We start from the raw sequence: 20766 nt of genomic DNA on the forward strand, positions 1-20766 counted from the left end.
TAGTACCACCTCATCCTTCACAAAATGTTGTAGGCTGAAAGTGGGTGTTCAGGGTTAAGCATAATCCTGATGGATCTATAGATAAATCCAAAGCCAGACTTGTTGGAAAAGGATTTCATCAACATGAAGGGATTTATTTCTCTGAAACTTTCAGCCCTGTAGCCAAACCAACTACAATTAGGGTTATTCTTTCTCTTGCAGTCAACTACAACCGGTACATTGCTCAACTGGATGTAAGCAATGCTTTCTTGCATAGAGATCTCTTAGAATAAGTATATATGACCTGTTTCATTGATCCTGAGCATCCTACCTATGTGTGCAAACTTCACAAGTCTCTATATGGCCTTAAGCAAGCTCCTAGAGCTTGGCATGACAAGCTCCAACAAGTTCTCTTATCCTACAATTTTAAGCCATCTTCTGCAGACTCATCTTTATTTGTTCAAAAATCAGGCTCAAGAATCACCATTATTCTTGTCTATGTTGATGATATTCTGTTAACAGGTAACTCTAAGTCTTACTGTCAAGAGCTCATAACTACTCTGCAAGCACATTTTCCTGTCAAAGATTTAGGCTCACTATTTTTTGGGTCTGGAAGTCAAAAGAAATGGTTCTGGTATTTTCATGTCTCGAACAAAGTATGCTCTTGATCTTCTTGACAAGTATGACATGGCTGGTGCTAAACCATGTTCTTCACCTGTTGTTCCCCACTGCAAACTTCTTACTGCCTCAGGTACTCTTCTTGCGGATCCTACTACTTATAGATCTCTTGTTAGTGCGCTCTAATATCTTACATGGAAAAGACCTGAAATAAGGTTTGCTGTAAATAAAGTCTGTCAACACATGCAAAATCCTATAACTGATCATCTTATTGCTGATAAGAGGATACTAAGATACATCAAGCGTACCATAGATTATGACATTTTGTTTAGCATAGGTTTAGTTGTCGTTCATGGTTTTAGTGATGCTGACTGGGATGGTGACCCTGATTCTAGAAGAAGTACAGGAGGTTATTGCATTTACTTTGGCTCATGCCCTATTTCCTGGTCTAGTAAAAGACAACATTCAGTTGCCAGATTTTTTACTGAGGCAGAGTTTAGGAGTTTTTCCAATTCCGCAACTGAGATTTTATGGGTTTGTAAACTTCTCAGGGACTTATATATTTTCTTCCCATTGCTCCTTCTCTGCTGTGTGAAAATATAAGTGCAATCTCTTATTCTTCCAATCCTGTTTTTCACTCAAGGATGGAGCATTTGGCAATAGACTACAATTTTGTCATAGAATTAGTTCAGTCCAAGGAACTCCCCATTTCTTACATATCTACTATTAATCAGGATTTCGATATCTTCACAAAGGGTATGTCAGGACCTATATTTGCTCTTTTAAGAGACAAGCTGAAAGTTCTGCTAAAGACAACTCTACTCAGCTTGAGGGGGCTAATAACAAAACAACTGTTTCTGTTTAAATCAGTTTATGTGTTGTCACTCTTTCATTGGTTCAGATGTGTTCTATGAGCTGTCGCTCTTCCATTGGTCACGTGTATGTTAGCAGGATTGACAGCCTGTCCGTGTACGTTAGCTTTTCATCTCACAGATATTTATTCTGTGTCTGTGTGTTTAATGTGTACGGGAGAGAGAAAATAATCTCTCTGGTTTTTCAGTTTTCTTTTTACTGCTTCTGTAACTTCAACATTTCTTTTGATGAAGATTTCATTTTGAATTAATTCATTGTGTTCATAGAGGATCGTCATATGTTACTATAATATAATAAGAAATCTAATCTAGATCAAAAAATTACAACTACCAGAATTAAGGTCATTATGTCCTACATCATATACTCTAACGATTTTTCATAGTCTTTACATGCAGAAGAAAAATCGTTAGGGTTTAGGGACCACGGGTTGACGACCCTTTTACCGTAACCGAAAATTTTCGGTTGCAAACCTAATTTTACAATCAACATATCAAATTAAACACAAAAAGCAAGTACATCAGGGGGTTTTAGTTCACAAACCTTCTAATTGGAGCCATACCTTGCTGTGATTCCGCCTGATTCGATTTGTGCCTGGTTGTTGCATAAACCCTTGCTTTTACTGTTTCGACGGGATTATGGGTCTGAATAGGTTCTCTATAAGTCTACTTAGTACGAGCTACATTCATAGAAGAATTTAGTCGTCGATTAGAATTTTCGCATCGACGATGAATCTATTGATTATTTTTTTCTTCTTGGGGTCGTTAATGGGGGAGGAAAGAGTTGAGAGAGAAAGAGAGGGGAGGGGAGGAGAAGAGTCTGATTTGTAATTGGGGTCTTAGGGTTAAGGATTAATAGAATTTTAAGTTTTACTCCCTCCGTCCCAAATTAGATGAGTTGTTGGTTTTAAATTTTGTCCCGTAAATAGATGAGCTATCTCTTTAATTAAGGGGATATTTCTAAAACTACCCTTTTAATTGATTATTGTTATTATAAAAAGTATGTATAATTTGATAGCCATGTTTATATTCGTTACGTAGGTGTTGTAGAATGTTTTTCAACGGTATATATAAAGTTTACGAAAAACCGTGGTATAGTTTAAGAGATAGATCATTTCTAAGTTTTTCTAGTTATTATCCATAAGGGTATAATTGTGAAAAATACTTAAACATACTCCCCTTTCCTGCTTGTCTTAAGAATTGTGCAAACTACAACTAGCTCATCGATTTTGGGACGAAGGGAATATTATTAGTGAAGGGAAAAATAGTATTTTCACTATATTTTGGAACCCCTAAAATAAATGGAGTGGATATAAATTTGTTGAGGCCCCCAATTAAACCATGTTTTAAAAGCAGGTTTAAAATGGAAATACCTCTCTCCAAACGCACGTTCAAAATTATTTACCATACATAATTTTTGGTAAAAATTCATTACAAAAAAAATAACTCAAAACGGCATGATTTATGAAAGGGATACCAGTCCTGTTAGGGGCCGATACCATTTCATATCAGACAAAAAAATATTAAGCGATTCTGACCGTTGGATCAATGAAATGATATTGGCCCCTCGTAGGACAGGTATCCCTTTATAGATCATGCAAAACGGGGCTTAAATAGAATGCTTCTTAACATTTTTTGTTCACCTCACCTAAACATGAGTGTACAAAAACAGATAATGAGTAAAATGACAGTCATCGTTGAAATCCCCATACTGCACTTATTCAAAGTGAAAATCTATCGATTCATTTTTCTGTGTTTCGTTTTGTTTTTAAGGTTGTGATACAAAAACCTTCTTTTACGCCCAGAAGCTCTGTGATGATTCATTAGGGTTTGCAACTTCTTCTGTTAAGATGGGAACACTTGTTACAGCCTCAAGCATCCGTAAATCCTCAATTCAGCATCATCATCTACAATGGAGAAATACTTCTTTATTACCTAGTTAGTCGTTTCATCACACCCTTATATATCATTGTTTACTTTCTGAACCCTTTCTTACATCTCTGGATCTGTGTTTTTCCCCTTTTCTTCAGTTTTTCATTGTGGGGTTTTCTTAATTTTTTCTGTAGGTTGTGAGATTTGTAATCGGCTGTTGTTTCCAAGGAAGATGTTGCACTTGCATACATTGGTAAGATCTTTTGCTGGTAAAAAGTCAGTAAAGAAATTGAGAAGGGATGGAAAAGAAGGCAAAATGAAAAAGGAAGAACTTAAGAGGGATTTTGCCGATGAATCTGATTTTGTTTCTGGTAATAATATTGGAGTAGAATTAACTAACGATAACGTTGTTATGAAGAGTGCACTTCCTAGTCCATCTAGAAGAGGTGTACTTCAGGCTTGCGTTGTCACTTCTGGATTGATGTTCGCAGTAGGCTTGTTAATTCGGCAGGTAGGTTTTGCTGTTCATCTCTATTCTTTGTTATGTTCTTTGGCTTTGTTATGTTCTTTGGATTTTGTTGTAATGGCCGGCTCTGTAGGGATCTCATCTTGTTGTCAAAGAAGGATGGCCAATCTATGACTGTTTTACACTAGTATCATGTATGTATCTCTATGCTAGCCGTATTTTATCGTAACTTTAAAGAGAATAACTTGAATGATTGCTGCTATACAGTTGATTTCGAGACCTGGCATCTAGAGTTGATAGCTGGATTAGTCATACTTATATCATCGGCTCGATTCTTACTACTCAAAACCTGGCCTAATTTTGCCGAATCTAGTGAAGCATCCAATCAAATGGTATACATTTGTGTTTATCCATCTCAAATTTTGGTGATTTTAATGAATTCTAGAACGTTTTCAGTGAAGAATCTGAAACAAGCATTTAAATTCCAGGTCCTCAGTCAGCTTGAACCTTTGGATTACATCCTCGTAGCATGTCTGCCTGGGCTTAGTGAGGTAATACTTGAGCAATTAATCTATGTTTGAACGACTTTTTTTTTTCAGACAATGAGCTAATATGTGTGATTATGTGTTAACTCATAGGAGTTGCTTTTCCGTGGTGCATTGATGCCACTCTTTGGACTCGACTGGAAGAGTGTTCTCGTGGTTGCTGCCATGTTTGGTGTTTTGCATTTGGGTAGTGGTCGAAAATATTCATTTGCTATCTGGTAATTTTTCTCCGGTGAACTCGTCACAAAATCACTTTATTACAAAATTCATCCAAGCTTGGCTCGTGATCCCTCACAAGAATTAGCACCACTTTTTCCAGGGCAACATTTGTAGGCTTGGCTTATGGTTATGCAACAATTATATCTTCGAGCATCATTGTGCCAATGACTTCTCATGCGCTGAACAATCTTGTGGGAACTATTTTATGGCGATATATATCTGATACCTCGGAACAAGGATTGGAGTAGGTCTGACCTGTGAATTGTATATAGGTTGCACCAGGAAAACTAGGACCTGCAAACCTGTCTGTATTTGTATTTTGGCTGAGCAAATGTGGGCTCTTTTGTCCAATATATCTTCATGCCATAAACACGTCAACCAGCTTATGTATATCCAATTGTTGATTATCTTACATCAATACAAATTATTTTTCAATCTAAAAGAATTCTGTTCTTACTTTATCTGGTGTTTATTTTGGGTTTTTTGGTCTCATCGTGATCTACTAAACCCTCCTAAATGGGGGTCTCAGCCGGGCATATCATTTCAGAACAAGAAGCAGAGTTCTGTGTAGGCCGAGAACTGATTTGGGCGCTCGAATCAGAATTGGTTTAGATGTTAGCTATTTGATCCAAAGTGGAGACATAGACCATGGTCCATGGCTAATGCTTTGGACTGAACCAGTCCCCTTATGAAGTGGTAAGCAATTTGTACATGCTACATTCTGGAGGGCAGGACTGTTAGATGTTAAGGAGATAGAGCTCATATTGTCACAACTTAATTTAGGAATGCAGGTAAAGCGAAATGCAAGTCCTTGAGCAAATCACAGATCCAAACGGTCTCAGTTACACTACGAGAAAAAGAAGCTTTGTACTCTGCTTTTGTAGGTGATTCAGTAACAATTGTCTGTTTCTTCGAAGACCGGGAAATTAGATTAGAAACAAGAAACATACAGTAACTACCGGTGCACCTTCTATCATCCACACTAATAGCTCAGTTAACATCTCAAAATCCCAGTAAAAATGAAATACCCTGTTGAGTTCTAGTCCATAAGTTAATGTTCCCTAAATGTACCTCAAAATCCTCGTAGCAGCTACAAGATGAGTGCTTCTAGTATGCTACATATGTTGACAAACCAAATTAACCGTAAATGTTTTATTTTATTTTGCATGTCTTGTGCACGTTAAGTAGTGAAGAGCACCAATTATAGATCTATACTCAATTGGATTTCTAGCAATTCTGCGTCATTTTTGGTCAATTTAGTACTCGCATCAATAGGTCATGCCTTAGCACCTTCCGTATGAGTTTCCTTCGACAAGTCCCAGGGCATATTTTGTCTGAGAGGGAATAGAGAAGAAGCACACCATTTGACCTCAATGGGCCTGTAGGAATTACCATTAGGTACTAATCTAGTGGGCTGGTTTAATTGCTGGTCCTTCCATTAAGTCCAGTTTAACCGGAGGTCCAAAATAAATTTTATGGACCAATTTTTTTTCTTCAGGGTCTAGACATGTGCGGAAGAAATAAAATTTATTCCTCAAATCCCAACGTTACCCCGCATTATAAATTATAGAAATCGTATCTTTCCTATTCCGTTTCACTTTTTTTTCAGATCTGAAATTTTTCTTCTTCTCTTTTTTTCTTTTGCTCGCATAGAGCTCTTCAATGGAAATTGAAGAAAACCCCATCAGAAAATATCGCCATCGAGTATTGTTGATTCATCAACAAAATTCAACAAAGAAGATGTGTTTAATCTTGTTTCAAACAACAAATCTCACGTATATATTGTTTTCTCTCAATTCTTTCTCGAACTAAAGCTCCGGCGGTGAAGCATTTCCCTGTAACCTTTGATTGTTTTGCAAAATCAAGCTGGATTACTTGTATTTGGTAAGTTTCTTTCCTTTTTGATGATTTTAGTTCATGTTTTCTTACTGATTTCCTTCTTCGTATGAGTTTTTTTTGTTTTATTTTTGAATGATTGAATTGGATCTAATTGTTTTTATGGATTTATAGATCCATAACTCGTTTGAAATTAAAATTTATGGATGGTGAAGTTTCGTATTTCGGAATTATCTCATTTTTAGTAGGAATGTAGAATTTTATACGAGGAACATGTAGCCAAAATATTAGCTTTAAATTCATTGCCGGTTGGGTTTGGTAGAAAAAATGATAACCATGTCAACGGATTATGTCATTATAACCATGTCAACGGATCCTTCCCCTTTCTTATTTATGATCTAAATTCTTATTTTCAAGTTAATTTTGTTTCTTTTTAGATTTGTTTCTGTTTTTTTCGTTCATTTTTTACTATGATCCAACAGTGCATGTAAACTATACTGTTCAATATAAATTCAATAATGTTTTTCATTTTATTTTATACTAGTATGTAACCCGTGCTACGCACCAGGAATGGTGGGATCAGCTAATTTAGTGTGGCGGGGCTCCCCCCCACACCCATGGTCAAATGCATTAAAAAAAATTTGGACAATCTTTGACTAGTTTTATTTTTCAAAGGGACAAAGAATTCTGATAATACCATTTAGGTATCTAATGATTTGATTAAACTGCCACAAACACTTGGTGACTACTAATTATATACCAATTAAGAATCCGTGGGTATTATAAACCTAAACTCATGTATTAATTTTATGGACAAATATTAAAACAATTTAAAATAAGTTTGACTCCATCAATCTTTGATTATAAGTGATAAATTTTACATGCCTATATTTATTTACAACTGAACATTACATGTTTTTTTGACCAACCATATTTTTATTAACAAATTGTCCTACCAGCGAATTTATCTGTAAGTCTTGGAAGGTATATATCACATGCAGATCTTTGAAATGCAAGAAATGTGCATGCAGTGTTACTGCAGAGATAACTTTATTTATGTCGAGATTTAGAAGTCGATTAATGTTACGGTTTTGATGGGGGCGTTTTTTGATGGGGACATTGGAGACAAATCAGATACTGACATGTGTCTTTCTTAATAATTTTTTCAACAGATTCTGTTTCCAAAAATATTAAAGACAAAATATAATCAATTAAGATAACCAATATCCTCTCTAAATTTTTTTTTTCCCGTTTTTGGAAACATAATATGTTAGAGTCAATTAATTGGAAAAACGCATGTCAACATCCGATTTGTCTCCCATGCCCTTATTAAAAATTTATCCCTATGTTGAATCCAGTTTTGTGTAGCACCTTGTGAGTATCACATATTTGTCAGTGGTGTTTGAACTACTACTTAAGCATAGTTCCACGATATAGCTTAATAGGCCTTATCCAAGATGGACACTGCTCGTCTGCTCCCTAAGAAAGAACGCATGGTAGCACTGGCAATTATAAGGTCCGCATTTATTTAATTTAAAATTTCCACGATTGGTTTTTGGTTTAAAGAATTTTAAACAAACATACTGTTAGGGAATAATAATATGTTTCAAAAGCGGTGTTCCTAAAAATAAATATTCATGCTATCTATAATCTCTATTAATAAGCAAACTTCATTGTCTTATCATCTATCTCGACCAACCGTGGCATGTCATGATCCTTCTCCTTTATCTCTTCCATTTCATCACCATGCTCATCCATTTCGATCAACGTTGGCATGCCATCGTCGTTTTCTATAGTGTGATACATTCATTTTTTCCAGGTCTTTCTTTGATGATCATTGGTATTTGATGACCCTTTTCAGAGAGAAGAACTACGCTCGTGAATGTACTATCCATCGTTTTTAGTACACCAAGTAGCGGCAGAAAATCTCAGTAGTATGACTGTAGATTAGAATTTTGGATTCGAATGATATGTTGATCCTTGAGTTTGTAATTCAAGTAAGGAATATCTTTTAGCTTAATGTAAGCATATATCTAGTTTTCCAGTTTCCAATAATTTATTAGGTATCGTATAAATAATAATTGTTATGGTATCTTTTTTTAAAGCTGTCTTACCTCTAAATCTATGAGAATCATCTCGAAGTTATACACATGTCTTGTCTTATTGTTAATTCTATTATGTGTTCTCTTGATTCGTGTTGTAACTGGTCTCGAGCATATCCCTTCTCCTATCATCGTGAATATGTGATTTTGCTGGTTTGTTTTGTTGTCATATTCCCCTTAAAAGATAAGATTAATATATAAAACCACTGAAAAACTTTATAGGCGTATATGAAATTTAGCAATAACGAAACTATGGAATTATAGCAAGCGAAAATTTATTGGAATTCTACCACCGAAACTATGGCTCAAAAATAAAGAAAAAAAGAGGAAAGAATTAGGCACTTATTTTCCATCCGATCTCGCACAAAAAAAAAGATCATCTCTGTACATCAAACAAACAACCAACCATGCCTTTTTAACCAATTCCTTCTCATGGATACTTTTGTTCGCACCTTTTGACGATTTTTTCAGTACAAACTTGGAGAACGAAGTTGTGTGAATGCTGGGAAAACTTCCCTATGTTTATATATGGATCAAAAAAAGAAGTTGTATATATATTTGCAGCGTAAAGTCTTGGTAGTATAACATTTGTATATGGTAAAAATGTAGATACTCATGGTTTTAAGGACCGGATATCCACACTACCTGGTAGCATAACATTTCAAAATCCCATCTTAAGAGTTATCTCAGACACCCTCTAATGCGATATCTTAGAGTCTTTATTTTTCCATACCAAAACATACTCATATCTACAACCAAAATCTTGGTTAGAAAACTATATTATTTGAAAGATACAACTTCACCCAAACACCGTTTTTTTATTCTTGGTCTGAACTGCGACGAACGAACGATAAATCATAACATAAGTAAACAAAGAATCTCAAATAATCCTGGAAGTATTCTCAGACGGTTACAATCTTAAATAACGAAGCACGCGTCTAATCATTCATCATATTAATTGTCTTTCATACCTAATAAAAAACATAAATCTAACGAATACAAAAAAAAATACTAATTGTTTTGCATATCTAAACAAAAAATAAAATCATCTTGCTTCGTTATCATTGCAATATCTCATTCATCATCACTTAGTTGAACTTCCTAGTGGAGTTTGAGGAGCCAATCATTCTATTTCCTTGACAACACTCTTCTTACGTTCACTCCCTTCAACGTCATCCTTTTTCGAAGTTCTTTTATAGACCTTCAACACTTTGAAATTATCAAGCTGATTTTCTACGTTCGGAGCATGGGTTAATAAGTTAAACATAAAGGTCTTGTTTATCGTTCTTCCAAACACCTTCATTGTGTTATATATCCGGTTGACTCATTTTATTCCAATCCAAAAACATGATACCCGTGTTATCATTCTATTCCAATCTAAAAACAAACAAACAATACACATAATTCTATTCTTATCCTTTAATCCCCATAGAACTTCATCATATTATTTCTTTACCAAAGTACACCTCCCACGTAATTGTTGCCACACATGCTGCAAGAACCACAATTTCCCACATATTCTACTTTTTTTTGCAAGTTTTGCAAGCCAAATAGTACCAATTTTCATTCTCCAGCATTCCAATAGTCCTTGCTTGGTGTTATTTATGACATACACACAGACGTATTAATCATTTGACTGTATAACCAATTTTTTTCACTTCAAAATAAAAAATAAAAAAAATGAATGTACTTCCTTGTAACATACAGACTTTTGCCACATGGTGAATCCGATGGTCCAAATTTCCCTTGACTTTTCTATTCCTTTTTTTTATTTTTCGGTTTTAGAATTCTAGTTTAGTATTTTAGTTGTAACAAATCCCATGGTTCATATTTTTATTTAAATTATGTTTAGCACGGTATACAAATTTTGATAAAATTTCAACCAAGATCAAGGATTTCACTGCTAAGATAAGATCGTATTAATTTTATTAAAAATTAACGGTCACGAAATATATTACTATTCTTCATCTAATCAGGGGCGAGAATATCGTTGACCGCGTAATAAAAGATAAGGTTAACGCAACTCTCAACGCAAAGTGAGAGATCAAATAAAGTGTATATTATTCACCGGATCCGGTGAAAATCGTTGGTGTGGCGGTTTCGCTACTCATCTGTTTTCCATATTGCCAAATAAACATCTTTATTTATTTTTCTTGTTTGGTAGATTACTTTTTAATGTATTGGAATGTTGACAGGAAAGGTCGCGACCTATTCAATATTGCCGGAACATTTGGTGTTTACATATCAAATCTGATGGGATATGTTTTTATCCTGGGTCCCCGTTCATTGAGATGAGAGTTGGCCTGGCACTCATCTGGGGAATCCAATTACTAGTTTTGATGTATAAGTGAGTAGCATTCACCTCCCGGTGAACTAAATTCCATGGCAATAAAGAGGACAAATTTGTTTTTAAAGATTTTGATTTCTTGAATGCCACCGAATGCTTATCCCTCACCTCTTTCTTACAAAAAAAAAATTACAACACTGATGTAGGGATTTATCCCATGGATGTACGGCCCAATATAGTGGCTATGGCTTTATTTCTATTGTATATAAAAGACTGTATCCATGTAACACATACTACCTCTAATGAATGGAATCTCTTTCTCTTGGTGTCTCTTCATCTTTCCCATCCACTGCAACACATTATCATGCACGATGCTATACCGTAGAGCTAGATTGGATTGGTTAATTCAATTTTTTTTTATTTTTCTACGCGGATGATTTCGTCAAGCTAATGTTAAAATCGCTGGAACCAAATCAGATAAGTTGAATCTATTTTCTCCCATATTTTCTTTCATTCCCCTGGTTTTTGATTTCTGCGTATCAATACATTTATGACCTTGTATGTACATACTACCTATTAAATTAAATTTGCGGTGGAAGTTGATTTTATCGTATTATTTATGCACTGATTTTCCTTATATCAATTGAATTGATGCAGAAGTTGATTTTATCGTATGGTTTATGCACTGATTTTCCTTATATCAATTCAATTCAATTGGGTGATTACATTGCATAATATATTTTTGTGTATTTCTGTTCTGATTGCTTAGAAGAGGAAGAGAATCTGGGGGAGTGGAGATAATCCTCCGAGAAGAGGAAGAATAACCTGTTCGTCTTTTGTTTTGGGAATTTCGTCGGTGGAGAAGATGAGAAGTCCGTATGCCCGACCCAGCTGTCCGTCTTCCCGACCCAGCTGTCTACCCCTGTTCCGGGTCCATATACCCGATCCAGCTCCTGTTCCGGGTTCGTCTACCTGACCCAGCTGTAATTGCATTGTTCCGGGTTCGTCTGCTAATCCATTGTAGTTGCACTGTTCCGGCATCTTGGAATGTGCATGACCAAGTCCGTCACGGTTCTCTCTATGTGTGGATGGGACCAAATATCGTCTGGAGGTATGTAATTATTGCGAGTTTTAACTTTGAATACTTGCCGGGCTAATTTGGTTGGTTTTAAAAACATGCCTAGTTCTATTTTATTTTTATTTTGTCTCGAGATAAACCATATAAACGGTCAACTTAAACTATGATTGTTGATCTCAATCATTAAATTTTTGGTCTTAATGCTATTTTGTTCTATTGAATATGATATTGGCTATGGTTGAATGATGTTTTTTGTTCAATTGGTTGTACCAACTCAATTCCAATGTATTCATTTGGGGCTTAGAAGTACTTGAGCACCATTATTGGATACTTGATATTTTTCCAAAATTTTGAATGCTACGTGGAATGTATCCACTTGCTCGACTATTAATCTTTCAGTAGTTTCAAAACATACATTCAAATAAAATCACATGTATTCCAATTTTTGTGGAAGAGCTCACAAAAGATGATATGTAAAATTTTCATTTATCTACTTCATCTATAATACTAACGAACCGATATATGTTGAAGTATGACAACAAGAGAATTATCTTTAGTAATATATTCAACCTAAAGTAAGTGGTTGACATGTATAGTGAGATTCTCTTGGCCTATTGAGATAAATAAATTTCTCAAATTAAGCTAAATGTAGCAAAATTGAAAAGGGAAAGAACCCCAAAGTAATGAGGGTTAGACGTATCGAATCATATAAAGCATGTGAAAAGGGACATATATATCATGAGACAAACATATATTTTTTTCCCAGCAGTAATGACACCAAAGTATAGGTATCAATTGAACATGTGATCAGTTAAAATGTAATTCTAGCTCCCATCATAATAAAAGAGTTGGAAATGCACCTGGTCATAGGTGTTGGTATATACAATGTAATGTGTATGTGTATCATAGTAACAATCAATTTTCACATCAACTTTAATGGCAACAAGAACTTTGCCTGGCCAATTCCCTATCTTATCGAGCGCAGCACAAAGACGTCACAAAATCTCTAGATGTACCAAGAGATAATCACACCTTGTTAAATTTCCAAGTAACCCGTGCAAACATGTGGAACATCAAAATGATTAGAATGTAACTGATTGCATCTTTTATAGTCTATAATATATTTGGAAGGAAATATATTTTAGAGAAACTAATGAGTCAATCTAGTGCAATGTAATTCACTATAATATTTGGATTATTGAATCCATATTGGCTCCGACAATGAAATATTGGAAACTGACTCATACAAGCTTTGGGCATAACCATAAAGAAACATTGGTTGTGACATGATGATTGTTTTGAAAGAACTCATACAAATATCACTTTATTTGAGTGAATGAAAATGGGAAAAAGATTGACAGAATGCAAAGTGACGGCATATCTCTCAATAAGTGTTTTCTAATACTAGATGCACAACCCCCTTATGCTTTTTGCTTTTAGGTAAGAAAGCATATCACTCATTTTTACAAAGTCTTCAGTAAAACAGGATTGAGACCATCCTAAGATGCAAATGGTAAAAATTCCATATTACAAAGAAAACAAGGTGAAATTTAGAAAAATATTCATGCAAAATGCGGACCATTAAAGTGACTAATGGATCTGGTGAATATTTTGACATTTTGGACTAGTTATAGTTCCCAAGAAATTTGCGTTTGAAAACTCCTAGCGCATATTACACAATGCAAAGTGAAAAGGCTAACCACCCTTGTTAATGCTAGATAATTTACATCAAAAGGACTTAATGAATATTGCATGTTTAATAGGATCAATATATAGCATTTTATACCCAATGGTCTCGCAGAGGCTACCATCAAAGGTTAAAAATGGTGTCTAAGGAATAGGTTATACGTACCAACCTACCTTTTATTGCTTTGGGTATATGCAATATTACGCGCATCTTTACTTAATTCGTTTTAGAATCCAATATCAGTCAACCTTTTCTGTGTACCAGTTGGTAACTGAATTTAATCCTGACATTTGTGTTCTTACGCATTTTTGGTTGCACTATATATGTGCCATTACGAGTCCACATCGTACTATGATAGGTCACAAAAATGATTAAGTAATTTTGTTGGATATTTCCTCTCAACAATTATCCGCATTTTAAAACCTTTGGCAGGAGATCCCTTACTGCTATATTTGCAGGTTATCATTTTAATGAGACAGTCTTCCCGTCGTTAGGGGGAGATAAGAAAAAGTATTTTCTAAGGGAACGACATGAATTTTCGTGTTGTGTTCCCACTGTGTCTCATATTGATTCTTGTACTCCACAAATGTAAATGTGAAGTGACAAAGAATAATCAATTTTCAGAATGTACACTGATGTCGCTAAAGTGACAAGATCACACATACGAGCTGCAAATATTCCTGCAAAGTTAGAAATCCTTAGTATGGGGTACACCATAGTCTAATGTGTTGCAACTACACTTGGTAGAAGTGTAGTTGAGGCCGTGGATCCATAAAAGAAGATGGAGAGACCACCAGGTTCGATCAATGCTCACCTAAAAAGTAAGTAGATGAGTAAGGAACAACCTAATTTGTATCATTAATAAAATCATCTCATTTGATTGTCTCTGACTATGTCCATGAATCAACACTGGAGGACGCTCCGAAGTTTTAAATGATTTTAGAGAACAATGAAATCCTGACATATTATGAGAATGCACATGAGTCAATGGAAGGATCATGCGTGCACAGTGATGATATAATCCATAAATAGTTGCTCTAGAAGTAGATCACAATGAGATCGAACCATGCTTTATTTTGATTGATTTCAAATAAATAACATATTTGGCCTACACAATCCAGGTAGAACTTAGTTCTTTGGCAAATATACGGGTATATGGTGTGGTAGTGCTAACCAACCAAGTGTAAAGCCTATTGGACATACATAATTAATTTGTCATAAAGCATAATGAGAAGAAAGTAGTCTTAAAGTACAAAGACTTGCCTTGTGGCGCGATGTTTCTCACAAAGCCCTGGAATTGTTCTCTTGTAATGAACGTTATAGAGTTCCGCTACTTAGTTAGCTTGGTAATTTCAAAATGACTTGAAATGCAGCATATGTATGTGGTTGTTACGTATCTATGAAAGAATCAAGAGATAGAAGATATTTACAAAAATACTTGATAGCCTTTTGTTGCCCAAATCAAATGACTCTAAACCACATATTGCGTTATAGTTAGATAGAACACTCACTTATAGATTCAAGCAATCAGGCGGATATGGTATACCCGTCTAAGTGGCTATTTGATTTGTAGGGGATAGACAAGTAAGTTATTTTTCCCTGCGTATTCATAAGAAAGTTCTTGATTTGGAATTTTAGCTATTTATGTTGATGGTACATACATGATGTGTACTCTTGATGTAATAAGAGACCTTAAAAGCTATTTAAAATCCGAATTTGAGATGAAAAATTCAGGGAAAGCTCGATCAAATACTGAGCTTGTGATATATTATTCCACCAGTTTGCATATGTCTAAACTTGTCAGGCAATTTAACAAATACATGCATCCTGATAGTACTCCCATGATTAGTTGAGGTTCAAATGTAAGTAAGTAACCATCTCGTCCAAAGGAATATGACGAAGATGTGTTGGGAGATGAAATTACCATATCTAAGTACAATAGACGCATTGTTGTACTTAGTATAATAATGTACTCGATTAAATTTTACATCCGCAGGGAACTTGTTAGCTAGATATAGCTCCAAGCAACGCAACGTCATTGGAATGGTATAGTGAATGTAATCATGTACTTAAAAGTAACCATTGACATAAATTTGTTTTATCCCTACAAAGACATTAAAAGGAATGCTAATGAAAGTGCAATCCAAAAGTTGTTGATTATGAAGGAACAATAATCTTTTCTCCAACGAATGTAATCAGAGGGAGATATGGTAAATTATTTTCTAAGTCATTACCAATATTCAGTTTCAAAAAATACATGACTAAAGGAACTGTCTGGAATAACCCTGAAAGTAATCAGGGGGAGATGCCGACATCAGGGGGAGGATCCAAGGATATGATGTCGACGTATTTTACTTCGAAATTGAAGATGTGTTGTACTCTTTTTCCCTTCGATCGAGAACAGTTTTTCCCAAAGGGTTTTGTTACTTGACAAGGTTTTTAGCGAGACAACATTAAACACATCAAGTATGTTGAACGTTGAAGACATAAAAATCGCGTTGATATTACTGAAAATATCTGAATCAAAGAAGTGAATGACGATAATCTGTTAAGAAACGTAACTTCCAGAATCAACAACAGGGTCTTATAAACATTCAAGTCACCAAAGTAATGTGTGATAAACTCCCTTTGACTACAGTAGACTAATGAAAATTGTCTGACATCAGGGGGAGCATCTAATGGTGTGTTGAACTCTTTTCCTTCACCGAGGTTACTTTTTCCCGCAGGGTTTTATTGCTCGGAAAGGTTTTTAATGAGACAACAAAAAATACCGGGAATGTAATTTCCCATCTAAGGCTATTGTCTCTCTCACGAAGATTTTCTGCTCTAGGAGTTGTGAAGCAATTAATCAACTTCAATGGAGCAAAGTGATCATCTGCAACAGATCACTTTTACTTGCATCTGTCACGTTGTACTCATTTCCCTTCGTCAAGGTTTTATCCCACTGGGTTTTCCTTGTCAAGGTTTTAATGAGGAAACGTACACGCATCCAACTATGTTCTAAGTTTAATTAATATTGTACTATGTTTATTTAGTTCAGGTTTTGTCCCTTAGGGGTTTTCCTGACGAAGTTTTAACGAGGCAATTAACTTAGACTCGTCGATCTTTGAAGATCGTATTGCATGTGATGAACTACATGTAAAATACGAGACAACATGTGAAGTATTACATGGTGAAGAGATGTACCAAGTTCAGTTTTTATCCCTCAGGGGTTTTCCTGACGAAGTTTTAACGAGGCAATTAAATTAGACTCGTCGATTTTTGAAGATCGTATTGCATGTGATGAACTACATGTAAAATATGAGACAACATGTGAAGTATTACATGTGAAGATCTGTACCAAGGTATTGTGCCACTGAGTTTTTCCTTGTTAAAGTTTTAATGGAGCAATTGTTTTAGACACAATAGTCATCAAGAAGAGAACAACATTTGAAGACCTACATCTGAAGTACTGCATATGAAGTTCTATTGAACCACACAAGGGGGAGTGTTGTAGGGATTTATCCCATGGATGTGCGGCCCAGTATAGTGGATATGGCTTTATTGCTATTGTATATAAAGGACTGTATCCATGTAACACAGACTACCTCTAATGAATGAAATTTCTTACTCTTGGTGTCTCTTTATCTTTCCCATCCACTGCAACAAACACCTCATATCGAAAGGAATAAAATTAAATATAGACAGTCTCCCATAACATGACCGTGACCGAGTAAAAAAAAAGAATATTCCGCCGCATATGTGAAAGAACACCTCTTGGTCTTAGGAAATTGAACCGGCAATATCAGCTGAGCAGTAAACACCATAGTCTTGGTGTTTCGATTAACCTAGTATATGCTCTTTGTTGAACACCTTGGCAGGAGCCAGGATGTTTCACCTTGCTACACTTAAAAGAGGTTCTTATCCTCCTTGAACTAAATTAAAAATGGGTCATATATCGTCATTTTATTGCTGAAAAAATAGTTATCCAACATATATAACCTACCTCATCTGAAGCATAAAGCAAAGTGCTCCCAAGATGCAAATACTTGTAAACTCAAACACTAAAAGAAAGGGGAGAAAATTGGATCTCCATTTGTACAATCTTTAATTTTAGAGGGACCTAAAAGATGTCTCCGAGATTCTATTTGAATGAACCTGTTAAAACGATTGTAAAAATAGAATTTCTTTTTAAATATTTGAAGACATCTCAAACATAATCTAACGGGATATTCAGATTTGATTGCATTGTGAAGGGAGTCCCATAGATAGCCAAATCTGAACTCGAAAAATAGCTATGAAGTTTCACTATATATATTATTGTGCCTAATGCTACCAAGTGTCTAACTTTAGTCTTCAGTTCTGCGTCTAGAGACGATGGATCCACCAAAAATGAGTCTTCCGTTTTCTCAAGCCCAAAGTTTCTCAACTTACCATATGTCCGCTCTTCAACTCGATCTTGTAAATTATTCCAGATTCTCCATTCCCCACAAAAGTACACAATTTCAGGAACTTTTCATCTCAAGCCTAGGTATTAAATAGTTAGATTATTGGTAAATCTTAACTTTTTGTTGTTGAGTTTAAAAAGTGGATGACCTGGCTAACACAGATGACCGTAATCGCACTTTTCTTCCGTGCATGAGTGTGTATTTCTAAGGTAGAAATTAACGTTTAATCCCTTTTTTCTTGGGCTTTGGACGCTCTAGTCCTGTCTCTCCCAGCCCAGTACTTTCTAGTCCAAAATTCACCCGGCTTAGACAGTGTAGTCCAAATTTAAACGAGTTAATCCAAACTCTCACCGATTCAAAAACTTCCGGATTTTTTCACTAACAAAATTACCACCTTCGGGTTATAATCGTTTTGAATTCATTTGATTAGAGAGAGCGAGAGCGATGGAGAGAGAAACTCTTCTTTTCTTCTTTGATGCAGGAACTGCAACTCGTTCATGATAACGATGAAAACAAATAGTGAATTAGATGAATAGAGGAAGGTGTTGTTAGTTCTGTTGATTTTTTTGGTTTAGGGTTTCTGGAGAAAAGGTGAAACAGAATCAGAGTTAAGGTTTCTTAATTTGAAATCTAGACGGAGTGGATGGTGATTTGATTTCTTAGAGTTGTGATGAAAAATTAGATCGTGGTGCTGTTGCTGATAGATGAATTAAGAATCGAGAAGATACAAAGATGGAAGAACATGGATTTAATTGAAGAATTAAGGTTCTGGAAATTGATTGAAGATTTGATTTAGTGATGGTAAAGAAGGGATCAAAGACTCAGTTTGATGATTTGAGAATTGAATCGAGTGATCATTGTGTCAATCTCGAAAGAAAAGGTAATCAAGAGAATCTGAATTTAGAGTTTCATATTTGATTTATATGCTTGTATATGTGAAATTGAATTAATTTGGTTGATTATTTATGGGTGCTACCTAGAACTGAAATAGACATGATTGTGTAAAGTTGAATTAAGGGTTCCTTGTGTAACTGAGATTCCCTGTTTGGAGATTGTGATGAATTGAAGCTAAATTAGGTATCATATTAAACTGATCTAGAAGAAGGTTATGAGAATTAGAGATAATGATATCAATAGTGCAATTACAGGTTAGCATATGGTTTTTAATATAATTTGGCTCTTGAAATTTAAATTTGTATCACTGTATAGCCTGCTTATGTATTTGTAGTAACCTTGTTTTAGTGCGATGTTCGATTATGCACTATGGTGACTGTTGACATTATGAAAATGAAGGGAACTCCTGCACGACGTTTTAGGGAGTGAGAATGGAAATCAAATACATCTTTTGATCACTTGGTCCATGCTCTGTAGGTTGGGAGATTTGTGGATTTATATGTATAAACATTGTTAGATCAAGTGACGTATAAATGTTGATTTATATGTATGAATGGGTGCTTTTCTCGTGCTCTAACCTGCTTAATTTGCAAAACAAAATCCTTAACTTATATATATATTTATATATTTGGAAATTGTGAATATTACTTGATCCTGCTGATAGACACATTTTTGTGTCTGAATTGTCCTCAGTGTCTTTATTGGTAGTGCTTGATTTTGTACTTATTATGGTGTTTTTATGTTTGTGTAGGTGTTTTTGGAGAAATACACTTGTGTGGAAAAAGTTGCTCAAAAAGTGCTATTTGGACCCCTGGAGGACATTTGCTATACGGACCCCAGATTTGGCTAAGGGAACCCAAGGTTATGCGTAGCCCAAATTCATCCTCAGCACCCATCTTCTATTCGCACATAAAAAAGGATAGGGGCACTTCATCTTCAACATTTCAAAAATAAAAAATGGCGGGAAAAATATTCACTTCACTGGCAGATTTTTCGATCGGATTTTGGAGGAATTTTTGTGCGATTCAATCGCTGAAACTTCATGGGTAGTTGTGATATGTCCTAACAGAGCTGGTATGGGTGTTTGTTTCGATCAAATTTGGATGAAAAATCCGTGAGAAGAAAACAGGGCAGCACGTGCATGAAAGGAACAGTTCATGGGATTGCATGAGTTTTGGAGAATTTAAACGTGTTATGCTCATGTTTGATGACTCAAGCAACACTTTGTACCTTGACAAAGATAAATAAGGAGATTTTGCAAATGTAGAAACGCGTGAGAAGCTAAATCAGGGAAGAAAATATTCCCAGAATATTTTCTTTACTGCCCGAGTTCAATGAAGAATATTGAGAATTATGGCGTGATTAAATGAGGCTGAGGAGTATAAATAGATTGCTGGGATCATAGAAAAAGGGGACGGAGAGTTTGGGGTCGAGAGGAGAGCTCAGGAGGCGTGAATCAAGAGTTTTCAGAACTCTGTTTTTGCTGCTGCACCAAGAACACGAAGAACAAAAGACCACCAGAGGCAGTCGTTTATCAACAGTGACAACCACAGCCGCACGAGGGTCGTAGAGATACAACAACATCAGTTCTCTTTTACCGTTCTTTGTAACAGTGTTTTGCAACAATTATAAACGTTGCAAACACCCGATTTTCATCATTTTCTCCATTTCATCATTTGTACACCTACTTTGAGCAATGAAATCAACTTTTGAGCGTGTTTCCAACATCATGATGAGCTAAACCCAATCCTTGGGGCTATGGAGGAAGCCGTTGTTTCGGTAAAAGTGATATATTTCTATTAATTAATTACAACAACTCTATTATGATTTTTGCATTGAACTAAAAATTGTTTATATGATTTTGATTAGTTAGGTGTATTTTCTCTT

At 35.3% G+C, this 20766-nt stretch overlaps 1 protein-coding gene across 2 annotated transcripts; it reads left to right on the forward strand.

Annotated features, from left to right (window-relative positions):
- Nucleotides 1-3137: 3137 nt before the first annotated feature.
- On the forward strand, nucleotides 3138-5013 carry LOC113302707. Of its 2 annotated transcripts, XM_026551655.1 has the most exons (8): nucleotides 3138-3404; nucleotides 3533-3591; nucleotides 3757-3849; nucleotides 3938-3998; nucleotides 4072-4196; nucleotides 4293-4355; nucleotides 4443-4567; nucleotides 4669-5013. In XM_026551655.1, exons 1-8 carry the CDS (start codon nucleotides 3317-3319, stop codon nucleotides 4814-4816), a joined length of 762 nt encoding a protein of 253 aa, XP_026407440.1. In that variant the 5' UTR covers nucleotides 3138-3316; the 3' UTR covers nucleotides 4817-5013. The 2 variants fall into 2 exon arrangements, with proteins under 2 accessions (XP_026407440.1, XP_026407438.1); XM_026551653.1 differs by having other exon boundaries at nucleotides 3139-3404; nucleotides 3533-3849.
- Nucleotides 5014-20766: the final 15753 nt, after the last annotated feature.

This window comes from Papaver somniferum, chromosome 8 (assembly GCF_003573695.1).
Source record: "Papaver somniferum cultivar HN1 chromosome 8, ASM357369v1, whole genome shotgun sequence".
NCBI classification, from domain to species: domain Eukaryota; kingdom Viridiplantae; phylum Streptophyta; class Magnoliopsida; order Ranunculales; family Papaveraceae; genus Papaver; species Papaver somniferum.

Coding starts and splice junctions, on each gene's coding strand:
- LOC113302707 (XM_026551653.1), top strand. CDS start 3,317: ATGGGAACACTTGTTACAGCCTCAAGCATCCGTAAATCCTCAATTCAG. Junction 3,405..3,532: donor AAATACTTCTTTATTACCTA/GTTAGTCGTTTC, acceptor TTTTTTCTGTAG/GTTGTGAGATTTGTAATCGG. Junction 4,356..4,442: donor GTCTGCCTGGGCTTAGTGAG/GTAATACTTGAG, acceptor GTTAACTCATAG/GAGTTGCTTTTCCGTGGTGC.